Raw genomic sequence first — 25,434 nt, forward strand, 5'->3', positions numbered from 1 at the left:
GTTTCATAAACAGGAAGGAAAATTTTACTGCTCTACTATATAAGCCAGTAGTCATTCTCTGACCATGGTTCTGTAAGAAATTTGGTGAGAAAATGTGGTAATTGTTCTCTTGACATGTATTTCAGTGGTTAGGGTCACATGCCAAACACCCTTGATTTATTTCAATGTGTGATCCTATGGTCTTTAAATTTTTCTAATTACTTTTGGATTCCTGTGTGGTTGGCCTATCCTACTTTTTCTAAAAATCGGATACATAAGTATATTAGGCAGTATAAAATGATCGTGTTTCTTCTTATTGTTATTCTATATCATTTCCTTCAATTGATTTTGAGTGGGAAGGTAGCTTGCCCATTCATCCATTCATTCAATTATTCATTCATTCATTCAGGAATTATTTACTAAATATTATATGCTAGGCACTGTATGGGACATAAAAACCAGATATGGTCCCTGATTTCATTCTGGTAGGGATAGAAATAAATTAAAGAAATATTCACACAAATAAATACTTATTTATAAAATGTGATAAATATAGAAATATATAGGGCATTAGGAATGATTGTAATAGGATTACTAATATTATATCAGTTATCAGAGAAGATCATTCTCATGCTTATGAAAAAGGAGAGGAAAGACTGTTACACTTAAAAGAACTTTCTACTGACATCCTTTTTACATCTCTATAGGAGCTGGGGACTTGGGAAACTGGACTTATATGTTCTGGTGTATACGACAGTATAGTGGAATAGGGACAAAATCCCAAAGTTCTATCTTCAGTTCCCTCAAGAGCTACGTTTAAGACTTTAGGGAAGTCATATCGTATTTCTGACTCCAAGTTGGTTGTACTTGTTACCTCCACCACACACGGAGTATATATTCTTACTAAAAATTATCACTTTTTTTAACCTCTTCATATCATTCTGTGAGTTTATTTTATCTGAGTTATTTTAAGACATTATAATCCAGAGAAGTTAAAATATTCACCCTGACATTATACTAGGCATACCTTTGAGATCTTCTATAAATTATGACAAACTTGTAGAATTTGGACCTGAAAAACATGAGGAAAACTCTCAACATATTTAGTTAATATTCCCATTTAAAATACATTATTTTCGGGGCACCTGGTTGGCTCAGTCAGTTAAGCATCCGACTTTGGCTTAGGTCATGATATCACGGTTTGTGGGTTTGAGCCCCGCGTTGGGCTCTGTGCTGACAGCTAGCTCAGAGCCTGGAGCCTGCTTCGGATTTTATGTCTCCCTCTCTCTCTGACCCTGCCCTGCTCATGCCGTCTCTCTCCCTCAGAAATAAATAAACATTAAAAAAATTTAAAAAGATAAAATACATTATTTTACTTTAGTTATAAAGGCATTCAACTAAAATGTAAATTTATTTATCATGTTCAATTAAACCGCTTTTTTGCAGCCCCACAGTAAAGCATATCATTTCTTACTGATTCTCTTCCAAGTGGGTAACCACTTGTATAATGTAATAAAAGGTAGCCAGAATCACAAGTAAACAGGCCCTTAACCCAAAATGATTGCTTGCATATTTCTTCCGAATCTCTTTGATACATTTTCCAGACAATCATATTGCACATTTTGTTTTCTGAAGCATAAAGCATATACTTAAAATGATTTTACACTTGAGATACTGTAAAGCATCTCAGAAAAATTTAAGTGCCATAATGTTAAGTAAAAACATCAGTTAAAAAGTTGATGCACAACATCTCTTGTTAGTCTTATTAATTAACCAGGGCATGAGCTGATCTTGTAGAAAAGTATTACCACAAAAAGGATATGATGGTAAAATTGATACAGTGCTCACTATTTTACATTCATGTATATTCCATTGAGTGAATGGACCATAATTTACTAAAACATAGCTTTACGTTGGACAGTTTGAGTGGTTTCCATTTTTATATAGTATAAATTACACTGGGATAAACATTGTCAGACATATGGCATTTTTTAATATTTTGGATTATTTCCTTAGGATAGATTCCCAGAAGTAGAATTACTAGGTTAAAGGGTATGAACATTTTTATGACTCTTGAAATACATTGCCAAATTGCCTTCCAAAAAAAGGTTGTATCAATTTACAGTGCCACCAGCAATATAGGAAAGTGCTCTTCTCATAATATTCTCACAGGTATTTGACATCTTAGAATTTCTAGATTTGCAAATTTTGTGGACAAGAATGTAGTGCCTCATTTTAATAGACATTTCTTGGTGGTTTTTTTGGTTTGTTTTTAAGGCAATGTATTGTTATGAATAACTTGGAATTTATAACATGTTATTTAACTGTCTGTAGTGATCTGATAATTTTATAAGCTTAAACAGAATTATGTGTGATTATATTAAACTTTATATTGCAAACCGTTTTGTCTATTTTGTTGTTTCAACTTGGTGCATGTATGAAAATTTTGACAAATTCTAAAACAGTCTACTTGAATTTTCATTTCTTTTTGTTTATAAATAACAATTTAAAAAACTGTTCATAAAAATATTTTTAAAAAACTGTTCAAAAGGGATTTTCACCAAAATATATGCCTCTGCAATTATTCATATCTTTTTTTCATTTTAAAGGTAGCACCAGCCTATTTAAAAATAATTAGAAACATAATACAGACTGAAAAGAGTTATTCATAATTGCTCTAAAATAGGGCACAGTTAACGTTTTGGAGTATGTTTCTTTCAGATAGTTTGCTTTGCTAGTTGTAAAGATGTGGTGCATATTTATTTGATAGGTATTTATTGAGCAATTACTTTGTCCCAGATACCTTAGTAGGCATCGAGTCAGGCTTTGACCTCGCAAAATAGACAACTCCTGCCGTCATTAACATTTTATCATAATTCATTTTTGTATTTTGCATACTCCTCATATATCTTATTTTAATAAGTGCAAATTTCATTGTGTCATGTGAATCAGTTTGAGTAATCATTTTCCTAGAATTGGACATTTCTAATTTTTTAATGCTATTTTTTTCCACATTTAGAATGTCTCCTTAAGATACTTTTCTTCACATGGAGAAAGTTGGTTAAAGGCTATGAACACATGTAAGCTTCTTGACACAAACTTCCAGATTGCTTTTCAAAAGGTTAGTACTAACTTTCACTGCCAGTGGAAATGGACAAAGGGAACTTTTTTTTTTTTAGCAATTTGCAATGATTATATCACTAAAAATTGTTTTTGTTGATTATTTTTAAATTTTCCTTTTTTTGGTAACTAGCAAGATTTGAGTTTTTAAAAATTATTTTATTTTTAAAATATTTTATTTTATAATTTTTTTAAATCTTCATTTTTTTTGAGACAGAGCATGAGCAGGGGAGGGGCAGAGAGAAAGGGAGACAGAGAATCTGAAGCAGGCTCCAGGCTCTGAGCTGTCAGCACAGAGCCCGACATGGGACTCAAACCCATGAACTGTGAGATCAAGACCTGAGCTGAAGTCAGATGTTCAACTCACTGAGCCACCCAGGCACCCTGAGGGTTTGTTTTTTTTTTTAATAAGTTTAAAAAATATGTAGTTCTTTGAAAATTTTTCTGATCATGCTTTTGCTCTATTTAAGATGCTTATGTTTTATTTTAATGTGTATGAACTCTTTATGGAATAAATACATGAGCCTTTTTGGTATTTACCCTCAGAGTTATCGCAAAGGAGAAAAGCAGGAAATGATTGCTGAGTTTTGGGCCCTGAAGTCCTTGAAGTCAAAGGGAGGTTTAAGCCCCTGTCCATTTCCAGGGCCCGGCCTAGGGTCTAGCACACCACAGGCTTTCCATCCACGATGCAATGGAGGAAGCATTGCACAGATGTCAAGCAGTGCACTGGATCTTGGAGACCTAGAGACACTGAGACTAAGAATGGCAAGCAAACATGGCTTCTAAACTAAGCCTGGGCCAAGAAATGACTTCCTTGTAAACCAATCCATTTTTATGGGTAGAAGGAAAAAAATGTATTGCCAGAGGATGAAAGGATACAAGTAACTAGGTAGCATCTGAAACAGCCTGAGAAAAAGAAAGGGGTAAAATGAAGGGATGTGGAGTGGAAAGAAACAAACAAAAGCATTCTGAATGCAACGAAAGGCATTTGGTGTTTATTCAGTCTCCATTATGTTGTGAGGTATGGTGCTGGCTTTGGTGGGTGATTTAAAAAGATCAGTAGCCTCACCAAAGCTTATACAATACATCAATTCAGAAACTGCTTAGGCAACACAAATGATATATTCCTGTAAAATTCTTAGTTGTACACACATATATATTTATGTACACATATAGCACTGAGACTCACTTCAAGTTTCAAGAGAAAGCATCTCCTAAACTAAAGGATTCTGGGGCCTGCCTTCTCTCCTCTTATAAGGAAAGGTCTCTTTTGGTCACATAATGTGGGGGAAAAGGAGAGAGAAGGTAATTATGGTGACATCTGTTGCCATTGGATTTGGTATCTTTCTTCTTACCTCTGCCTCTCTCAGGGTTGTGAGTGAGAAAGTGGCATGACCCTACACCAACAAGAGAGAAACAGGAGACTGAGAGGAAACAATCCTCTTGTGGTAGCTGGTGTCTGCTTCGTGGCACTGTTTTGAGGGGTCATATGGGAAAATTTTTATTACGTACTTTATGGAATAATTCGCGGTAGGTCAAATTTATATGCCTATAAAACATGATCCCTAATTTCAAGGGTAGACATGGCAGACACAAGAAGCAGATAAAATAATTACCAAAAAAAAGGTGTCTTGTGAGGAATTGTTTCATGTTAGAAACAATTCGTAATTTACAAGTTCCTTAATTTACAAGTCATCTTATCTTGCAGACCTGTGAGCTGGAAAGAATCACTTGAATGACATGTTTAGTCATTTAGTCCGGTGAATAAAGGCAGCTGGGTACCTAATATTTTGGGGGCAGACCACTCTTCCCCCTAATCTTAAGGAGCCATTCATTTTATAGTGACTTTAGCAATATGATAAGTTATATTTATTGAACATCTATTATGTCCCAGTTACTTTGCCCAGAGCATTATCTATATTACCATCCATTCATTCCTCCAGGCCCAGTTCACTGTTATGTCTTTTGACCCACCCAGGACTTCTAACCCCAAGCTGAATTAATAATTCCATTACCCATTAACTGATAATAACACTCTACTCATTCTGTTAACTCCTTTAATGGGGCACTTACCTGTCCATAGCCTACATTTCCAACTGTCCCAATACCTACTGAGCTCCAGAAGAGCAGCACCCATGTTTCATTCTAATTTCCCGACATCTGGTCGTGCCTAAGTACCATATTCTGTTGAGTGAATGTGGAGTGGAACTTCATGACTTCAAACACGTTGAGGAATCATGTAAGTTTAAAATTTTTTTTTCAAGCTTACTTATTCTTTGAGAGAAAGGGAGGGGCAGAGAGAGAGAGAGGGTGGGAGACAATCCTAAGAAAGCTCTGCATGGTCAGCACAGAGCCCTGTGTGGGGCTTGAACCCACCAACCATGAGACCATAACCTGAGCAGAAATCAAGAGTTGGATGCTTAACCGCCTGAGTCACCCAGGCGCCCCAGAATCACGGAACTGTTAAGCAAGAGAGCACTTAGAAACTTTGCAAGCTACAGGCTTCTTTTACATATGAGAAGAATTAGTCAGAACAAGTAACATGCCATAGGTCACATAAACCTGGTAGAATGAGATTAGAATCCAGTTCCCTGGCTTTTCAGCCCAAAATAGATGCTACCAAAACACAACTGAATATCTTTATCTCCCAATCTCTTAGCCCCACCCCAATCCTATCTGCAATGGGCCTCTGGACCCTCAGGCTACTTCTGTGATACGTATTTTCTAAAAGAATCCACTTTTACAAATAGCTTTTTTTAAAAACATTTTTTAATATTTATTTATTTTTGAGAGAGAGAGAGTGTGTGAACAGAGAAGGGGTAGAGAGAGTGGAGAACACAGAGTCCGAAGCAGGCTCCAGGCTCTGAGCTGTCAGCAGAGCCCAACATGGGACTTGAACTCACAAACCAGGAGTCACGACCAGAGTTGAAGTCAGACGCTTAACGACTGAGCCGCCTAGGCGCCCCCAAATAGCTTTTCCTTCAATAGCTCCCCATTCCAAACTCCAAATTGGCTGGCTTGTCCTGTAGCCTCAGTGTAAAAGTTGGGGGGTACCTTCTGTCTTAGTTTCACTAACAAGCTTTCCACAGGCACCCTTTGATCCACGCAAATCGAAATGCTTGTCAACACACACGTCATGCTTTCTCTTTATCATTTCTTGAGACATGCTGTTCATTCTGACTGGAGTCGCCTTCCTCCTTATCAACCTGGGGAACTTTCATGATCTGGTCTCCTTCTGGACTGGGGAGCTTCTGGCACAGAACAGAGAGAACTGGCTTCAGTCTCACACAGCATTTGAATGAGTGGATTTTGTGTCCAGCACGTAGCAGCACAGCCCTCCATAAAGCTCACTGAAAGACTCTGTGTCTGGAAAATTACAGAAATGTAACTTACTGTTCGGAGTTGTAAGCAGCCCTTTACCAAAAGTTTTCTGTTTGGAGGAAAAATAAGTAAATACGTTGGCTCATTCAGTCTTTTTTTAAATTTCCTCCTCCTTTTTTCTTTTAGTCTGGTTCATCTCTTATGACTGCCATTGTCACTCCCTCTGTGAACTCCACATTCTCCCAGCACCCCCCCTGCACACTTGTGGGAGAGGAATCCACCAATTCCTCTGGGGCTCCATCCCTGGAGCAAGTTCTCAGTAGCTGGAGGAGATCTGGACTGCAAACAGGAAGTTTTTGTACTTCTGGCTACTTTATGCCTGGGGCAAAAACTGCAGCGTTCACCTGGACACTCTAAAAGAGAATGCTAGAACAAAACTAACCTTCGTTATCCCCCCATCTTCAGTTTCTGTGTGTGTGTGTGTGTGTGTGTGTGTGGACGTTCTGACCCAGCATCACTCAGGGCTTCTTTTTCCAGAACTGTTATCTAGCACGCACATCCGAAGGGCCCTGCAAGAAAGTCAGGTTTGAGCCCCCCCTAAGTCCCTTTCTTCACTTTAAAAAATCTGGAGCAGGACATTTAAAATAACGTTTTGAATTTTTAAATGTTTAAAGCAATCCGAAGGACTGCTGCCTTTGGTAGGCTGAGGGCCAAAGAGAAGCAGAGATTGGTCCCCTAGTCTCTAAACCCTCTTTTCCTCCTTCAGTGCCCTAGACTTCATCTTGCCCCTGTGGCTCCCAGGGGGCAAGGGGCAGTTTTCCTCCGCGGGCGTGCCTGGCCTCGTCAAGGACACCCATGAGTTCCCGGCTTTCCAGGGCAGAGAGGGACTCCCGACCACGCGTCCAGGGCCCTTCCCAAACGTAGGGGCCTCGAGGTCTACGCCGGCCCCAGCGCAGGCAGAGGGGATGTGGCCAGCCCTGGGGATGACCTCAGCCCGCCTGCCCCTAAGGCACCCCGGGCCCAGCCTGCGGGGCGGGTAGCTCAATGGGCAGCCTTGCTCTGGAGGCGGGCTCAGGCCGGAAGCCACCCCGCGGCACAGCGGCCCCGCGAGACGGCGCCCGCGCCCCCGCCCTCTCCGGCACGGGCTTCACGGCCAAGGGCGGCAGGGGCCAGCCCGCTGGGTCCCCGCCGCGCTCTTTGTCCTGGCCGCGCGCGGGCGGACGCGTGCGCCCCCCGGGTGAAGGGAGGCGCGGTGAGAGAGCGCGGGAGCGCGCAGGAAGAGCTCGCGCCCGCCGGGCGTCGGGGGCGCGCGTCCCTCCGCCAGGCAAGCAGCGAGCACGCGCGCCGCCGCCGCGCCCGCCCCTCCCCCCCGCGCTCGCCTCGGAACTTGCTGACTGCGCGGCCGGGAGGAGCCGAGCCGGGCGGCGGCGGCGCGAGGCCACAGCGCGCGGGGGTCTCCCGCGTCCCCTCCGCCTCGCCGGGAGCTCGCGCCCTCGCCCAGCCGAGCTCCTACCCCCCCCTTTTTTCCGAAGGCGCTGGGCGGCGCCACCCTCCGGCCGGAGCCCGGCACTGCACAACCCCCTCCGACTTTCAATGTTCCACACTCCCCGGCCAGAGCCTCCTCGGCTTCTTTTTTTCCCTCCCCCCCCTTTCCCCCCCCCCAGCTGCCTCCATTTCCTTAAGGAAGGGTTTTTTTCTCTCTCCCTCCCCCACACCGTAGCGGCGTGCGAGCGGGCCGGGCGGGCGGCCGAGGTAAGGCGGCGGGGCCGGGGGGCCGCGTGGGGGGCGGCCGGGGCGGCGGCGGCGGCGGCGGCGGTGGGGGAGGGGGCGGGGGCGGGCAGCTTTGTTCGCGCCGGGCGCCCGCGCCGCCGGTGTCCGCGAGCCGCGGCGGGGCCGGCCGGGCTGCTCGCATCACTTGGCGCCCGGCGCGGCGAGCGCTGCCCGCGGCCCCCGCGCGGCCCTCCCCACAAAGGGCCGCGGAGCTGCGTGGCCGCCGCCGCCGCCGGCCGCGGCTCGCCTCCGCGGCGCGGAAATTTGTTGCACTTCTTGGGGCTTTGTTTGTTTGTTTTGCCTCTGATTTTTTTTTTCGTTATTTTGGACAAAATGTCGGTGCGTGATGTAAAAATTGAGCGAGGAACCTTGATGGCATTGGGAGCTTTGCAGAAGGTGCAGTTTGGATTCTGCTTTTCCCAGGGTGGCAGCTCGGTCTTGGCCGGATGAATCTTCGCTGCTGGCCGTGGAAACGGCTAAAGCGGCTTGTTAGTTGATTTTTAAATTCCTAAGTGTTGTGTTTAAAGGCTTACGTGCACAGAGAAGGAATCGCCACCTTAAATAAGCATATGGGCGATTAACAGGGTATGTTTTCCTCTCGGAAAGGGAATTTGGTAGCTTTGACCAATGTCAGTGTGTAAATATTTAGACGTTATTAGTGACTTTTTAACATTTTTCAGCGAGATCTGTTATTTACAGCGTGTCATATGTTATTAATGCTCGCTGCCTAAGTTCCCTGGCAAATCTGCTTCGTGCCTTCTGAGAAAGTAGACAATTGATAGATTGTCCAAGGGATGGAAAAAAATGTGAGTGGGTTTTCTAACTTGAGTTCGGTAAATCCTTGAACGCTGGCGTTGTGAAGACACATCACCTCCCCAGTAACCTTGCTGTGTGATGAGATAAGTGTGAGCACTTTGAAGTGTTTTCATTAAAATAAGGATTTTGGGTGAATATTGAGAGAAGAAACTGCTACTGGTCTATTTCTGAGACTTACCATTTCCTTTCTCTCCTCCTTTTCTCTTTAAAAGTTTTCCAAGAAATAACTTCACCAAGATGTCCAGTGATAGGCAAAGGTCCGATGATGAGAGCCCCAGCACCAGCAGTGGTAGTTCAGATGCGGACCAACGAGACCCAGCCGCTCCAGAGCCTGAGGAACAAGAAGAAAGAAAACCTTCTGCCACCCAGCAGAAGAAAAACACCAAACTCTCTAGCAAAACCACTGCTAAGTTATCCACTAGTGCTAAAAGGTAATGTGTGAAAGGATTAAGCACATTATCAGGTTGTCTTCCAAACGGTTGGACACTTTTGTTGGTTTTACATCAGTAGCAATAGTTCAAAAATATTTACTTCATGATCACTTTTATTTGCACTTGACTGAGTTGTCATTCTTTAGGTGGTACATAAACCACCTCCCTAGAACTGTACTTTTAAGCAAACTTACTCTGTACTTTGGTAACTTCAGTAAGAAAAGTGTCCTTGAGTAGAGATTGGACCAACGTTTTGACAGATTGTTTTAGGAGTTGGCAAGGAAAATTTGGTGAGCCCAAATTAGCTGGTACATTGAGGATGTTCCTTTTTATGAGTCATACGCTTCTTCATTGAAAGTGACACTTCTAGAGATCAGCAGCACCTCTCTTCATGAAACTTAATGATTAGAAATGATTATGGTTGCTAGAAAATTTGTAAATACAAGGCCTTGACAACATCTGAAGGCAGACTTAAAATTGTGCTCCAAATTTGCTTTCAGTTTTACAAACGTGACTTTAAGTCACGCATCCCAGGTTATTACTTTTTGTAGTTAACTCACGGTTATGCCTCTGTTTTCTTGTGAGTGTAAATAAAACTGCGATGTAGCCATTTACAATTTTGGGTGGCAGTGGGCTATTGAAAACTTTCATTGTGCTTGTGACTCTTCACTCTAAAACTTGCGGATATGCTTGACATGTTAATACTCAACAGCAGAAGAAACATTTTGTTGGGTATATGTGAAAGGTCATTTGTTTCCTGTTGATTTATGTTATCTTTGATGGCAAAAAAAAAAAAAAAAAGATTGTGTCATTGAGACTCCATTGGTAGTTGTAGGGGAATATCCATGAATTCTATTAATTATACATTGTATATGTTTGTAGCATTACCCAGTATTGACATTTTGTTGATTTTTTATTGATCACAACTAAAGGAAAAAGAAGTATAAAACCTGTTCACATATTGAGTTCTCTGATTTAGAAGCACTCTTATTTTTCTGTGGATTTTCACCTCTACTGTATCAATAATCAAGTATTAAAAACTTGAGAATATTTTATTAAATAACAGCAGTCTTTTAAATAATTCAGAATTCTCAGTTTGCTGTGATCTTGTTGAGGAATATATAAAACACATCTTAAGTTTTGAAAGCATTTTAAATTTGAATAAAATCAGAGAACTGCTTCCTCCCCCCTTAACTCAAGGCTATATATCTTATTATTTCTTTCCCCTCAAATTTGTTCAATTTTAGTGCTGTACTTAAGATTAGGGAAAACAAAATTGGTTAAATAAGGTCAGAGTCCTTTAGAAGTTTTTCACTGGTCAAGATGTGTGTAAATTTGAAACTTTTTTTTGACATAAAATATTGTCAAACCTGTTAGTGTGCTCATATAATAGCTTGCTAATTCTTACCTCTGTAAAAGTGACTTGAAGTCATTGTCAAATATTCTAGTGCTTTCCCTCCTCCCTTCTTGTCTCATTTGCATATAAGCTTGAAAAGAGAATTTCTTTGGTAAAAAGTGTTTTAAAATAGATTTTATAGCCTCTATTGAGTACTAGTAGAGGACTATTTCTAAAATGTGGTGTGAATGTCATACTTATTTACAGTAGCAAGTGAGAAAAAAAGCTGCAAAGTTTCTGTTAAGGGATTTGGGTTATGCCTCTGAGAACAAAGAGGAAGCAGCCATGTTAGCATTACTGAAGGCAAAGAGAGCCTTGCATTTAACTGCATGGTGGTAGAGGGCAGTGTAATTCCCCGGTTATTCTGTAGACTATCTGAAATCCTTTTTGTCTGTTCTCATTTCACTAACAGAATTCAGAAGGAGCTAGCTGAAATAACTCTCGATCCTCCTCCTAACTGCAGGTAAGAAACAAATTTTGTTGTTTTGATTTCAAAATGTGCAAAAATACCGAGAGATTAATGGATCGGCTTGGGATATGTGTGCTGCAGAAGCAGCTACATTTGCTTCTTGTCAGCTTTGCAAGTGCATGAAACAAAAATTGTCTAAGGTGAATTAACCAAGTTTGGGGTAAAACACTCTTTAGCATATATCATACATTTGGAATTTATGTATATACTGATTTTGTGCTTCTTAACTGAGATTAGTGTGAATGGTGCTGATTTTTGTTCTCTTGTAACATTTCTGTAGAGTCTTTATTCAGAACTATATTGCAGAAACTTCTAAAATTTTGCTAAGCTTTAAAGTTACTGCTTGTGTGCAATCTGAACTGACCTTCCAAATTTAGAAATTGCTGAATGTGGTGTTACAAAATGTAAATGCAGTAAACAAGGGTATAGTTTCTGTTTGATTTATTCCGTAATGTGCCTTAAGGACAAATTTTATGTGCTAAGCTCATGCTTCTAGTTGTTTTCTGGAGAATGCATTCTTGGAATTATTTACATTTTAATCGAATGTCTTAATTACTTGGGGGAAATTCTTGCTAATTTTGGTCCTTGGAATACGTGTATGAAAAGCAGCATATGGATTGGAATTTGTAGGAAGAACTCATTTCGGTGAAACTCCTATGGAATAATTTAAGATTGTCGGTATAAGGTGCATTAAAAGTAACTGGTTGATTATCTTTTTCGTTAAACATTTTTTCAGTTTGTCTTACTTAATGCTTTGTTTTTCACCAGTGACTTTATGGCTTCCAAAATTTATCAAAGTTAGAAAAAACAGTTTTGTAGATAATTTGCATAGAGATGTGCTCCAGGGTGAGCGTGGCAGCTAGAAATCAGGCAGTGTTATGGTTTGATGTGAACATGTTTTCTTGTCTTAACCTATATTTTTGTTGCAAGTTGTGTTCACTTGTGATGATCAGACCTATCTCCAAAGTCTCCTTGAGATATAATTGGGTATAATTCAGTTGCTTCTCATGTGTATTAAACCAGACCCTTAGATAAGGTGATCTGATCCTGATCTGTTCAGTGAATTAACAGTTTTGCTCATATTTGTAATCAGCTATGTCAGCTCAAAAGGCAAACAGGAACATAAACTAGCTTTAATCAGGTAGTGGTATGTCAGCTCTCAAAGTATTAGGAGCTGTGCTGTCCAGTAATGCAGCCACTAGCTACTTGTGGCTAGGGACCACTTTAATTGTCCAGCATGAGATGTGCTGCAAGTAAATTTTGGAGAACTTCCTATGAAGAAGAGAATGTAAAATACCTTATTGTTTTTAAAAAGTAATCTATTACATGTTTAAATGATAATATGTTGGATATGATAAGTTACATAGAATGTTTTAAAATTTTACTTTTTTACCATTTTAATGTGCCTAATGCAAAATTTAAAATTACGTATGTGGCTTGCATTATATTTCTATCGAACAGTGCTGCTTTAGAGAATAAATAAATCAAAGTTTTCCTTCTAGCCTTCTCAGTGGTGTGTCAAATCTGTAGCCATTTAGCGAGGTCAAGTTAAATTTGCTCTCTGGAAGAATTACTTAACTTGCAGAGTGTGTTCTGATATTTCCCATTATAAAAGATACAAAGATCTATCAATTCAAAATATTTGAATGTTTTAAAATTACATGTAAGGTCAAACATTTTTAAAGGTTTCTGTTGATTTTCTGCAAATGGCACAAACTAGCATGTGTGTGCAAGTCTAGAGAGCCTAGTAGAGAATGTGTTGAATGAATGCCCTTGGAGCAGAAGTGTAATGTTGCAGTTGCTGAAGAAGTATGCTTTACATGTTTAACCCAGGAATAGTTCCACAAGGTCACTGAGGATTGTTTTAGAGGAAGTAGAATGTTTCTAGGAGGCAGAAAGTTTAACTTGTTTATTTTTCTCCTTATATACCATATGTTGTTTCAGTCCATGAAATGCTTCACCTTTGGTGATCAGTGAATAGCGAACGTGTGGGCTTGCAAACAATAACCTGGAATACATCATCTGCACGTTCCCTTGTCACAACTTGCAATGGCTGTAAAGTATTGCAAATTATATATTTCAGTTCTCTGATTCTTTTAGTACACGAATTTCTTTGTGGCTGTGTGACTAAACAGAAAACAAACAGAAAATGATGAGTCTTAACTGGGAACCGGGAGAAGTTGTGTCTTACTAGTTGGGGACAGTCTTATTCAGGTGCCTGACATGTAAAACAGTTAGATACTTTCGTGTCTTTTATTCTAAGTGTCTTCAGATTTTCTGGGGGGTGGAATATGATCTAGTTCTTGTCCTTGAGCAGGAATTTAGAATATTGAGTGTTCAGTGGAGGCATTTCAAGATTTTGACAGCTAAGTCTGAATTTGTATTGTATTTTTGCCATCATATCCAATACGTGGCAGATTGTGGTGCTCTTGTATTTCTCGGGAGCATGGGTAAGAATTTTAGCTTTATGGTAATTGTACAGGTTAAATTTATTAATGTTATAGTTAAAAATGGGATTCTATATTAATAAATCCTAAAACGTATGAATTCATGTTGCCTGAAATCTGTGAAACCTAATACTTTTCTGACTTTGATGCTTGACTTTCATGTCTAGTTAATTAATCAGAATTCCATTATGGTTTTGAAAATAATTTTTACAAGCTTGTCAAAGTGTTTGACGGACTTAATTTTTCCTCAGGGAAGAAATGTAAAGTATGTTTGTGTACATTCAGGAAAAAGTTGATTGAAATACCAGAAAACTCAGCAAAACCAAAATTACTCCGATGAGAGTAAGATTTCTCTTAGATCCCTTCCTCCTTTCATGTGTTTTATTTATAAAATGTTCTGTTTGTTATGTTATATATTCCCTTAGTATATAGCCGTGTCTAACATGAGTACACCAAGGGTGATCTTAGGATAGACTTACCTGTTGAATTAAATGTGTGGCTTTAAATGTGTTTGAATATATTTTGATAGTAATGATATTTCTTTTCCTGATGGAATAAAAGTTTGATAAATGTTATTTCCAGTGATTTGATGGTATTTCACTTTTTAGTATTGGAGTGCCTTAGGCCAGAGCATTCAAAATGTAGGGATATAATATTTATATACTGGCTTTAGTTTATATTATTTACATACTGTGTTTTAGACTATGGTATAAATAGTTGATACAACAGTGAGAATGGAGGGAGGTTGTGTTATGGGCATTTCTTTGTTTTTGGAGAAGGTGATTAACTAGAATTGTTGAGTAATGTGCTATTGAGACATTTATGTTCCATCTGTTTCCCAGAGGGTGCCCTTGTCCGCTCACAGTAACTTCTTATATGAGTGACAAAAGTTGAGGAAGTTGCTGGATTTTTAACTCCATCTCTAGTTCTTTCCATATATGAGAAAGCACAAATAATACACTCAAAATATTCTTTAATATGTTCAGATTGAATCTGTGCTAAAGTTACACATTCATAGGCATTTGTAATAGTTTTTAGATGTAGGAAAGGCCTTATTTGGAGGGAGATATAATAATACCAAGTATTTATTATAATGTGTTCACTTGCAAAACCTGAAAAGTACTATAATACTTGTAATTTTGGCAGCATTTTTCTTTTAAATACAAAATTATTAAAGGAAGCAATTAAGTTCTAAACCAGAAGCTGGCAATCCCTGATTTACTCATAAGCTTCTCATTGTCTAACGGTGGGTGAGCTCTGCCTCCTTTTGAGGGTCACCACCACTTGCCAGCATTTTCTAGGGTAGATTAGAACTTTGCTTGCCCACAGGGTGAATCTTCAGATCAGCAATGTCTGCAGCACAGGTAAGATCGTCAGAAATGCAAAATCTTGCCTCCCCCACTGCAGAAGTACGGACTCAAAAACTGAATTTCAGCAGGATTCCCAGGGGAATTGTAGTTTATTAAGGTTTCAACAGCATTGGTTTGGGTCCAGTCCCCACTCTCCCTTTTACTTAGCTGTGTTATCTTAGATCAGTTAGGATATATTTCTGTCTTTCAGTTTTCTTAAATGGAAAATGGAGATTAAAATAATCCCTCCCCCCCCCCACAGGTTTATTGTGAGGATTAAATGTTAATATGTTTTAAAGTTTGGTAATGGTGTAAATTGGGTCAGTAAAGTGGCCACAGCATGATGAAGGGAAAGAGGAACTTACTTAGCCAGACGCCCTCACTCTTGCTGGCATTTTCTCCGGTGCATCAACATGCTACTATATATGGGAGTAATTTTATTTTAATCAACTTAACATCTATTTGTTTGAGAACATGTAAACAAAATTTTACATGTCTGTAACTAAAAGGAGTTCTTGGAACTTGACTAAAAAAACCTAAGAACATTGGGCAAAGATGAAGAAATAGTGTATCCCGTTTAAAGGAATATGCATAAAGTTAATGATACTTAAATCATGGAGAATGCTCTGTCTCTCTCTGCAGTAAATTGTAATGAAAAATTTTGAAATAAAGGTGATAGTTATGTTTGCCCTTTAAAATATTGTTATTAAAATTTACAGATTTACTGAGAATGAGGTTATATTAATATTTGAAAAATTAGATTCTGAATTGATGTAGTTTGCCAGTAACCTAAACAGCGACTTTTTCTCCTTGTCTGTGGCTTTGGAAGCTTTTTGTAATTGGTTTAAGAAAACAGGTTATAATCAAAGTAGCACATGATATCTATAGCTTAGTTGGTTGCTTATACAGCACTTGACTTTAAATCCCCCACATATAGATAGCTTTTTTCTTTTTTACTTATACATTTGATTTTTGTTATTGTTCATGTTAGCGTGTGCTCTGTAAAGATACCCTATTTTTTAAAACAAAACTATCTCGTTTATCCATTTAATTCCTTTCTTCAAAAACCGATCCTAAAACTCTTTATTTTAATAAAAGAGAGACTTAACTGTCTCTTAACTGGAAGTTTGATTTCTAAAATAGATAAATACACAATCACTCTGATTGAAGGTGTTTTCCTTACCACCCCACTGTGGCCATATACTGATGCGTATTATTATTTGTTACGTTTTGGCATCTGCACAGTCTCTCAAAAATCATGAGGATTGGGGTGCCTGGGTGGCTCATTCGGTTAAGCGTCCGGCTTCGGCTCAGGTCATGAGCTTACGGTTTGTGGGTTCGAGCCCTGTGTCGAGCTCTGCTGACAGCTAGCTCAGAGCCTGGAGCCTGCTTCAGATTCTGTATCTCCCTCTTCCTCTGACCCTCCCCTGCTCATGCTGTCTGTCTGTCTGTCTGTCTGTCACTCAGAAATAAATAAAAAACGTTAAAAAAATCATGAGGATTTTTTTGGAGACTTGGGCATTACTGATAATTTTAAATGATGTTTTATGTTTTCTTAAGCTAATACTAACTTGAGCACAGCTGAAATACTGTGGTGTGTTAATGCTGTATATGGTGATTATTTGCTTTTTTATGTCTGCTTTCTGCAAGAGTAAGTGTCCCTTTGAAAGGAGGATGGGCTTATACATTTCTGTAACTCTTGCTTTACACAGTGTTTTGCATGTGAAAATTTGTTAAATTAATAGCTAAATTGAAATCTGTCAAACTAACAGGAATAGAACTTCCAGGCAAAATGGTGACTTTGGATTGGAGAAAATCAATTAAAAATCCCACATAGTCTTTACTTTTTTTCATAGTTAGAATTTTTAATATGATTATTCAAAGGCATTTAGCTTCTACTTCTATTATAAATGGAAATTGATAATCATAGTGAGCCTAATTATTTCTCTCATATGTGCCAGTGCAGCAGGAGGACCCAGCGCTGGGGTGACTAAAAACTTTTTCCAAAAGAATGATGTGTTTGAAAACACTATTCTTCCCCCAAAAGGTCACGTTTGTATTAGGGACCTATTATGCTCAAAGCAGGTAATATAGTTAGAAAGTAGGTGAGAACTGTGGACATTTACTCCCAATTGTTTTGTTGCTTTCTATAGCTAACCAGTTGGTACCTTATTCCCTCTTTGAGAGAGTTGCTGTAACAACAGATGGATATGTTTAGCTGTGAGAAAGTCAACAACTGTTTCATGCTTGGAGTGCAGGGGCATTCAGATTGAGAATGGAGAGTTTGATCCTACCATTCTCATCTTCCCTACAAAACAGATTAAAAACATACAATAAAGCCACTTACAGATCGAGAGAAATAGAATGTTTTCTTTCATCTTTTGACAGGGAAGTATATTTGGTATTTTATTAGACTCTAGAAGAAGAAACTTGAAAAAAAATAATTTTTTTTTAACATTTATTCGTTTTTGAGAGACAGAGAGACAGAGCGTGAGTTGGGGAGGAGCAGAGAGAGAGGGAGACACAGAATCTGAAGGGGCTCCAGGCTCTGAGCTGTCAGCACAGAGCCTGACGTGGGACTTGAACTCTCGAATCATGAGATCATGACCTGAGCTAAAGTTGAATGCTTAACCAACTGAAGCGCCAGGCACTCCCAAAAGAAGAAACTCTTTGAACTTCAAATCTTCCTTCTGCCTCTGGATCCGTGGTTCTCAATTGGGGGTAAATTCTGTCTCCCTTCTCCTCCCTGCCCGCCCTCCACCCCCCTCCAAAAAAAAAGCCTAAGGAACAGTTGGCAATGCCAGGCGACTTTTTTTGCTTTCACGACTGGGGGAAGAGGGGTTGCTACTCATACTTAGTGAGTAGAGGTCACGGGTCCTGCTAAATGTCCTACAGTGTGTAGGACAACCCCTCTACCGCAAAGAATCATCTGGATTAAAAGTCAGTTGTGCTCAGGTTGTGAAATCCTGCTGTAGATAGTTATTCTGATACCTAGCCTCCTGACTTGTTGGATAGTTTGCCTTTTGTCATTTTCCTGTCGTATTAGTAATGACTGCTTAGTACATTGTCTTGCACCTTTTCTAGAGCTGATGGCTCTACCTCTGCTACTCCCATACCATGGTTTACATTTCTTGTATATTTTTTGACATAATGTGTGTTGTTTTTTATGTGAAACCACAGGAATGGCTACATTGAATACCTACTAAATTATGGTCTGTTGAGGCCAGAAATGCTTTCGGCAGTATTTTTATTTCTTTTCTGTTTTCTACCAGTTAATTATACCCCTGCATGATCTAGCTTTAGGCTGCTACCAGAAATATTGAAGTACAGTGTATCAAGGAGAAATATCATTGGCAACTCATCAAAATTCAGTTTTACATTGAATTACAAACAGGTTAGAAAGCCATGCTCTTGATTTGGTGTTTATTTTTATCATTAAGACCATACAGAGAATATTCACTTCTATTGTTGTTCTAAGTCCACATTTCTTTTATTTCCAACCCTTGGGGCCAGATGTGTTTCAGAGTACAGAAAATTTTAGATTTTAGAAAGGGAGTATGATGTGTTTGCTGTATCTTAGGTAACATCCCCAGTGGGATCTTCAGACGCATCATATTTCTACACCAAAAATGTATGAATATTTATACTAAATGCGATAAGTAGAAACTACAGATAGTTTCAGGTTAATTCATGTTTGGTGTCACTGCTAAATTATTTTTCCCCAAACTTTGAATTTAGGGCTTTGGGATTTCAGAACTGTGGATAAGCAGGTGTGGTCCTGTACTACCTCTATTACAATGACAATTGACTACAGTCACTTATAGTGAAAAAGTGTTTTAAAGTTGGTCTGCTTTTCTTTGTGTTTCCGAATAGCTGTTTTTAGTTTTTCACTTTCTATTTTTGGATAATAGCTTTTTGTTGTTGATGTTGTATAACTTGTACGCTTAACTAGAAAAAATTTAGACACTTGATTTTTAGAATTCTTTCCCCTTAAGGTGAAATTATAAATACCAGTTTCTTTTTAAGTTGTTTGTATATGTTGGATTACTTTTCCAGTTTATTATTAAATATTGTCTTTTGATCATTTCCTTTTTTTCTAAATACATAAAATTATACTGAAAACAAGATGTCCTTTAATATTAAACAGAGAACTTGCCAGTTTTATGTATGCATTTTGTCCTGCAGCATTTGCATATAGTTGGGCTACAAGAGGATACTTTAAATTTTGCCTTGTTCGCAAACCCAGGTGGCTTATACTCATAAACATATAAAGGTTTATTTCTCTTGCTCATATGAAGTCCACTGTAGGTCCAGGAGCTCTCCTGGGTAGCTCTTTCATGTGTGGACTCCAGTTTGTGCTGCTTGCTTCTTGTAGTTCTGCCATTTGAAACATGTGTCCAGGCAAAGAGCTGGAGGGTCATGTGCCAGCTTTTAAGTGCTCTGGTCTAGAAGGAAGACGTGAATTAATCACATGGCCTCAACTAACTGTGAGGGGGCTGGAAGATGTGGGGGAGCATATGGATATTCAGTGAGAAATCAGGTTTTCTGCCACAAAGGATGTGTATACTTCCAAGAATAGATGACTTTCACTCTCACTTCAAAAGAGGAGATAATTGAGCATCCAGCCTGACACTGTCCTGGATTCCATACTATAGTGCCTGCAAATACAGCAACTTGTCCAGTTCCCAAAAGAACCCTATAAAGAATCATTCTTGTTAAGATTTCAAAATTGAATCTTAGAATGGTTGAGAAAATTGCCACATGTCACATACGTAGTGCATATATTTAATAGGTGCAGGGCAAAAATCTAGGCTTACTTTTTGATATAAAAGTAATCACTTTTGCTTTTGTACTGTGCTGCTTGAGAAATCTGGTAAAAATATTCCAAGTTGATTATGGGTCTGTAGGTTCATACTTAGTTTAAGCGTATCCCATTTGTTTGTTTATAGTTTCTTGAAGGATCCAAGAATACTCTTCGTGTAAGGTTTAGAACCTGGCAAATAAGGTTCAGATGATGAGTTGGAGAAGAAAAGAATTTCCTTGGGGAGCCTGGGTGGCTCAGTTGATTGAGCATCCGACTCTTAATTTCTTATCAGGTTGTGATCCCATGGTTCGTTAAGATCGAGCCTTGCTTCAGGCTCTATGGTGACAATGCAGAGCCCGAACCTGGCTTGTGATTCTCTCTCTTCCCTTCCCCACTTACACGTTCACTCTCTCAAAATAAATATTTAAAAAAAAAAAAAAAAAGTTTCCTTCTTTGGCTTTGGGGTACTAGCCTCTTGCTTTTTTTTTTTGAATCATTTAAGCAGTTTCTTTTCAGAGAGCATTCTCGCAGTTGTCAGCTCTCCTGCCCTATTCTCTTCCCCTGTAAGAAAGAAGGTCAGGGACTGAGTATGATCATAACAGAAAAGGCAAATCTTTGTTCTCTGCTATGTAGTTCTTTGTGTATGGCTTTCCTGTGGGCAAAGGAATATCTTTAAATCTACCTCTACTTTTTTCTCTAGGGTATTGTGAAGCAGTCCATGTTTATGAATTGCTTTGAAGTTGGAGAAAATCCCTCTGCAGATAAGAATTTCTAGCTTTATGGAGAAAAATCTGAATCCTATAGGATTTTAGGAGAATTTTAATGCTGATTTCTCAGCAGCATGTGCACCACTATTTTTTAATACTGGCTCTAGATCTCACTTTTTAACAACTTTGGCTTCATATTAGATTCCTCTTAATTTTGTCTTTTTATAGTTCATTTAATAACTGTTTTTCCTAAATTGTGAATTTATACAGAAAATTTTCCCAGATAGTAGTATGGGGATTTGCTTTTCCCTTATGGGTCTCTTTGGAAAAGCAGCTGGTCCACTTAGCAAAATAGACCTGATGTTCGTAGGGTGACCTGCTAGGTTTATATAGTTCCATTTTAGATTAATGAAACTAATGAGTTTTATGTATCAGTCTGTGCCTTGCATTTTGTCTAAAGGCGGTATTAAAGTTAAATTCTAAAGCTTTGACATATTTCTCTTTGTTGACACTTCATTGGTTTTATAAGTGTATATAGATAAATAGGATAAGATGAACTAACACCTGTTTCAGATGTGGTGGTCCGTAGGAAGTGATTAACCTCAAAAATAAGAGCAGTAAGGCCAAAGTTCTAGGATCATTACATTAAAAAAAATTTCAGTCCCCTCTTGATCCTTGGTGTATATAAAAATTATTTTAATTTAATGGTTATTTGCAGCAAACAAAACTTAAAGGAATTGCAATATTTCCGTCTCCATTCACTGTCTGTGGTTTAGCCTGCCTGCTTTGGAGAGATTTGGAGCAGTTATGCCATTCCAAAGTTTCTTTGCCGCTTCACTGTCCCAGAGCAAATACACTTTGTCATTCTGTTTAACTTCTAGCTTGTCTGGGGAAAAATAAAGACATCTCTTGTCTGAAATTGCTTTTGGGAGTATAGCTCCACATGTTTTGGTCTGAATGAAAGGCCTAGGGAAACATGAATTTTGTTACCTTTTTATTTTATTTTCCTTCACTTATAAATCATCATGATGATTCTCCCTTTACATCCATGCTCTCACTTTTTATAAACAACATACATTCCCTTTCTGAGGGTGGTTATTTGTAGTTTGTTTTGCCATTTACAATCTTATAGGTCCTTTACAAATGGATCATTTTTTCACATTAAATTTTAGTAGGTCAAGAATCCATTTATTCAGGGTCCCCAAGAGAATCGATCTCAGAAGATTGTGGCTACATATTTTTTATGGCTTCCTATTGCTTTCTGTAGTCTTCTCAATTTAAACAGTAGCAACAGCAAAATATAGAGGGTACCATAGGGCCTTGGCTTTATGGTTTTATTTTTGTTTCACACTTGTTTCTAAGGGTATTAGTAATATTTGTTGGATTTGTGATATATATGCTTGTAAGTTTACCTGCTATCGCAATGAGGAAAAATCTGGCATTCGATGGGTTTGAACATGAACTTAGATGCATGTGTTCCATGTGGAATTCAGTGGCAATTTTAACTAGTATACCTTTACATTTTCTTTATTTTATTTACACCAGTGTCTGTTTACAATTTTAAAAGATATTTCTTATCTTCCCAGATGCTTAATATCCCAATATCCATTAGAGGACTATGCCAAGCATTCATTTTCTTTTATTTTTTAAACCCTAAAATCAATATGTTGCAAGTGATTGTTTTCTCTTCCTGATGAGGTTTCTTTGTTTTTTTTTTTAAGTTAACTTTTCGTTACGGACAATTTGAAGCGTATATGAAAGTAGACAGACTAGTATGATGAATCCCCATATAGCCTTCACCCAGTTTGAGTAATTTGGACAATGTTGTTTCATCTATAATCCCATTCATTTTACCCCACCCCCCACCCCATATTACATCGAAGCAAATCTCAGACATCATTTCATCTGTGTTTTTAAAAAAACAGGTATGCACTGTGCATTTTCAAAAGATAAGGACCCCTTTTTACTTAATTCTCATTCCCTCTTATTTTCACAATTTATTGAAAGAACTGGGTGGGGTTTCTGAGAGTCTGGATTTTAACTTATTGCATTCCTATGGCATAGTTTAAAGCTTTCTTTGGGTTCAGTATTTCCTCTAACTTTTGGAGTTGAGATCAAATTCAAGTTTGGGTTTTCTTTTCTTTTCTTTTTTTTTTTTTTTTGACAAGTTGCCTCTTAAGTGCTTTTCTATCAGGATATTTGTAAGATCTGATTTTCTTTCTGTCATGTTAGCAGCCATTGGAGTAGATCTCTGATGAGAAACTTAACCACATCATTTCTTTGTTAACCCAATTGGGTAAGTTACCTAGTGAAGGTAGAGTCAATGCTTAATTCTTTCCCTTGTACGTTTCCCTTGTATGTTTAACAGTTTATTTTTAGTTTTGTTTTTTTTTTTCCAAAATTATAGTTGGTTTTCTAGTGTCCTTTTCAGAACATTGTGAACTCAATATTTATTGTGATTCATATCATTGCAGTACTTCCGTATATTGCCATTACAATCCTTACACACTGTCTTCATTTTAAACTTCAGCTTAAATTGCTTTGCCTTAGGAAATTTTGGATGTATAAAAATTGCATGGACATATAGAGTGGTAAAAAAAATAATGCAAATACATTGAACCAAACTATTGCCCTAGATATTATTTCAAAAACTGAATGCATAGTTTAGTTATTTTTTTAAACATGGTGACATTCTCCTAGCCACTCTTGATCATTTGTTAATGGATACTTAGAAAGTCTTAGCATTAGAATGACTGAAATACTCTTATTAGAACAACAGGTCTATTTTTAAGTTCTGAATTAAAATAAATCGAGGTGGAATGTAAGGGCCTTTATTGGAATCAAATTAATTTATCACAAGAAATGAATCTAAAAGTCAACCCTGTTATGGTAAAAAATATGCAGGATAAGCAGCCTTCCTTGTCTACTCACGGTGTTTCTCATCAGGGGCCCCCTTGGCATTTTGGGCTGGATTGTGCTTTTCCTTGGAAGACATTGAGCATCCTTGGATTCTTCTGACTAAATGCCAGTGGGGCTCCTTCCAGGATTATGGCTGCCAGAAACCACCTTCTCCCATTTCCAGATGCCTTGAAGAGGAAGGGGTTAATCACTTCCAGTTAAAGATTACTGGTCTAGGAGAACCTGGCAGGCTCAGTCAGGTAAGCATCTGACTCTTGATTTTGGCTCAGGTTGTGATCTCATGGTTCCTGAGACCTATCTAGCCCTGCGCCGAGCTCGATCTCTGTGCTGACAGCATGCTGCCTGCTTGCGATTCTCTCTGTCCCTCCCTCTTCCCATGTGTGTGCTTGCTCTAAATAAGTAAGTAAAGTAAATAAGTTAATAAACCTTAAAAACTAAGTTTCTAATGTAAAATCTGTCCTGACCAAATGTGTGGGATTTTACATCCTATGTCTTCTATGCAAAAATAGAAGTTTTCTTCCTCTAGCCTTTTTCTTTTTACACCTGCCCTGAACTCTGAACTCTTATACTAAATTTGAATTTTGTGCATGAGCTTAGCATAGCTTATGTATTACACAGTCTCTTGCAAATACGTGTCTTTGAATATTCTTTCAATCTTTTTATTGTTTAGTGAAATTATATTTTATTTACAGGAAAATCTGTGTACCTAATGGGATTTTTCTGCTAGCCCATTGCCTCAAACTCAGTGTTTCATTTTCTTTTATTTCTAATCTCTCTATTAATCTTTCCTGTTTTTCAGAGATTATTTAAAAGCACATTTAATTCTGTCATCTTTTCTCTATTTCCTACTCTCCAGCCCCCCATTCATCTTTATTGAGCCATGTGTACAGCCACTTCTACACTTTTCTGTCTTGTGTTTCTTTCATCTTTTTGTAATCTAGCTTTTCTTCTGTATTATTTCAGAAATGTCCTCTGGTAATCTTAGCTGTCAGTGTTTTCTTCATATGATTTATTTATAGTTCATTTTCTGTTGTTGTTTTAAGTGCACACCTTGCTTTGTTTCTTTACTTTTCAACTTCTTTCTGTTGTTTCTGAAATATTTCTTTTCCTAATTACTCTTTTTTAGTATGTAGTATTTCCAGTTACACGTGGTATTATTCTTATTTCAAGAGTGTATCTTTTATCTCTTCTTGTCTCCCCTGGGTACTCTTGCCACATTGTGTCAGAGGGCCTTTTGATTACAGAATTACCTCAGAAATCGCAGGGATTGACCATCAGCCTATTCTGCACTTGGCTCCTGACTTTATTTGTATCTTCTGTTGTGTATAAAAGCCCTGTGCTCTAGTGTCAGTGGGTCTGTTTCCCACCTTCTGGGCATGAAATGGGTTTTCTAGGCTCTGCAATCTTTGTTTATCTTCTCTCATCACCTTGATTGGCTTTCATCCTCCACGAAGTAGTGAGCCGGGAAGGCCCATTCCAAATCCTGCATTTTGTGAAGCCTTTCCTGCACATCTCTTTTTCAAGAGACTTACACATTATTATTTATTCTCTGCTACTTACTACCTCTTGTCATTTGTCCTTTCTTTCCAACTGGACTGGGCACCAGACCCGAGTATGGGTCTTATGTTTCTTTGTATTTTCAGCTTTTAGCATAATATTCTTGCATTACACTTCAGGATAATTTTAATGAAATTGTTGGTTGAAAGTGGTTCTGAAACTAGCCAAATTCTCAAAGTTTGGACCACTACAGGAACCCTGTTTGACCATACATCCTGGCTTATATCTGTTTCTCAGTGAGTTATTAATAGCATTTCTTTTCATTTTCAGACATACCCCAGTCAGTATGCTAAATTATTGGGTCATCTTACTCTCATGCTGTATGTGGGCAAGGGCATTGTTCTGGTTT

The 25,434-nt window shown here is 38.5% G+C and overlaps 1 protein-coding gene across 3 annotated transcripts in view; it reads left to right on the plus strand.

Annotated features, from left to right (window-relative positions):
* The first annotated feature begins 7,856 nt into the window (after positions 1–7,856).
* Positions 7,857–25,434, plus strand: part of UBE2E3 (ubiquitin conjugating enzyme E2 E3) — a 91,017-nt gene continuing 73,439 nt past the window's right edge. Inside the window, exons 1-3 of one of the 3 annotated variants that reach the window (XM_039239643.1) lie at positions 7,857–8,172; positions 9,219–9,437; positions 11,246–11,296. In XM_039239643.1, the coding sequence (XP_039095574.1) occupies positions 9,244–9,437; positions 11,246–11,296 (245 nt within the window). In that variant the 5' untranslated portion in view covers positions 7,857–8,172; positions 9,219–9,243. Of the gene's footprint in view, positions 8,173–8,484; positions 8,587–8,632; positions 8,776–9,218; positions 9,438–11,245; positions 11,297–25,434 lie in introns of those variants that run through there. The other 2 variants (XM_039239644.1, XM_039239646.1) reach the window with 2 other exon arrangements.

Source organism: Hyaena hyaena, unplaced genomic scaffold (assembly GCF_003009895.1).
Source record: "Hyaena hyaena isolate Hyena2069 unplaced genomic scaffold, ASM300989v1 scaffold_159, whole genome shotgun sequence".
NCBI lineage: Eukaryota > Metazoa > Chordata > Mammalia > Carnivora > Hyaenidae > Hyaena > Hyaena hyaena.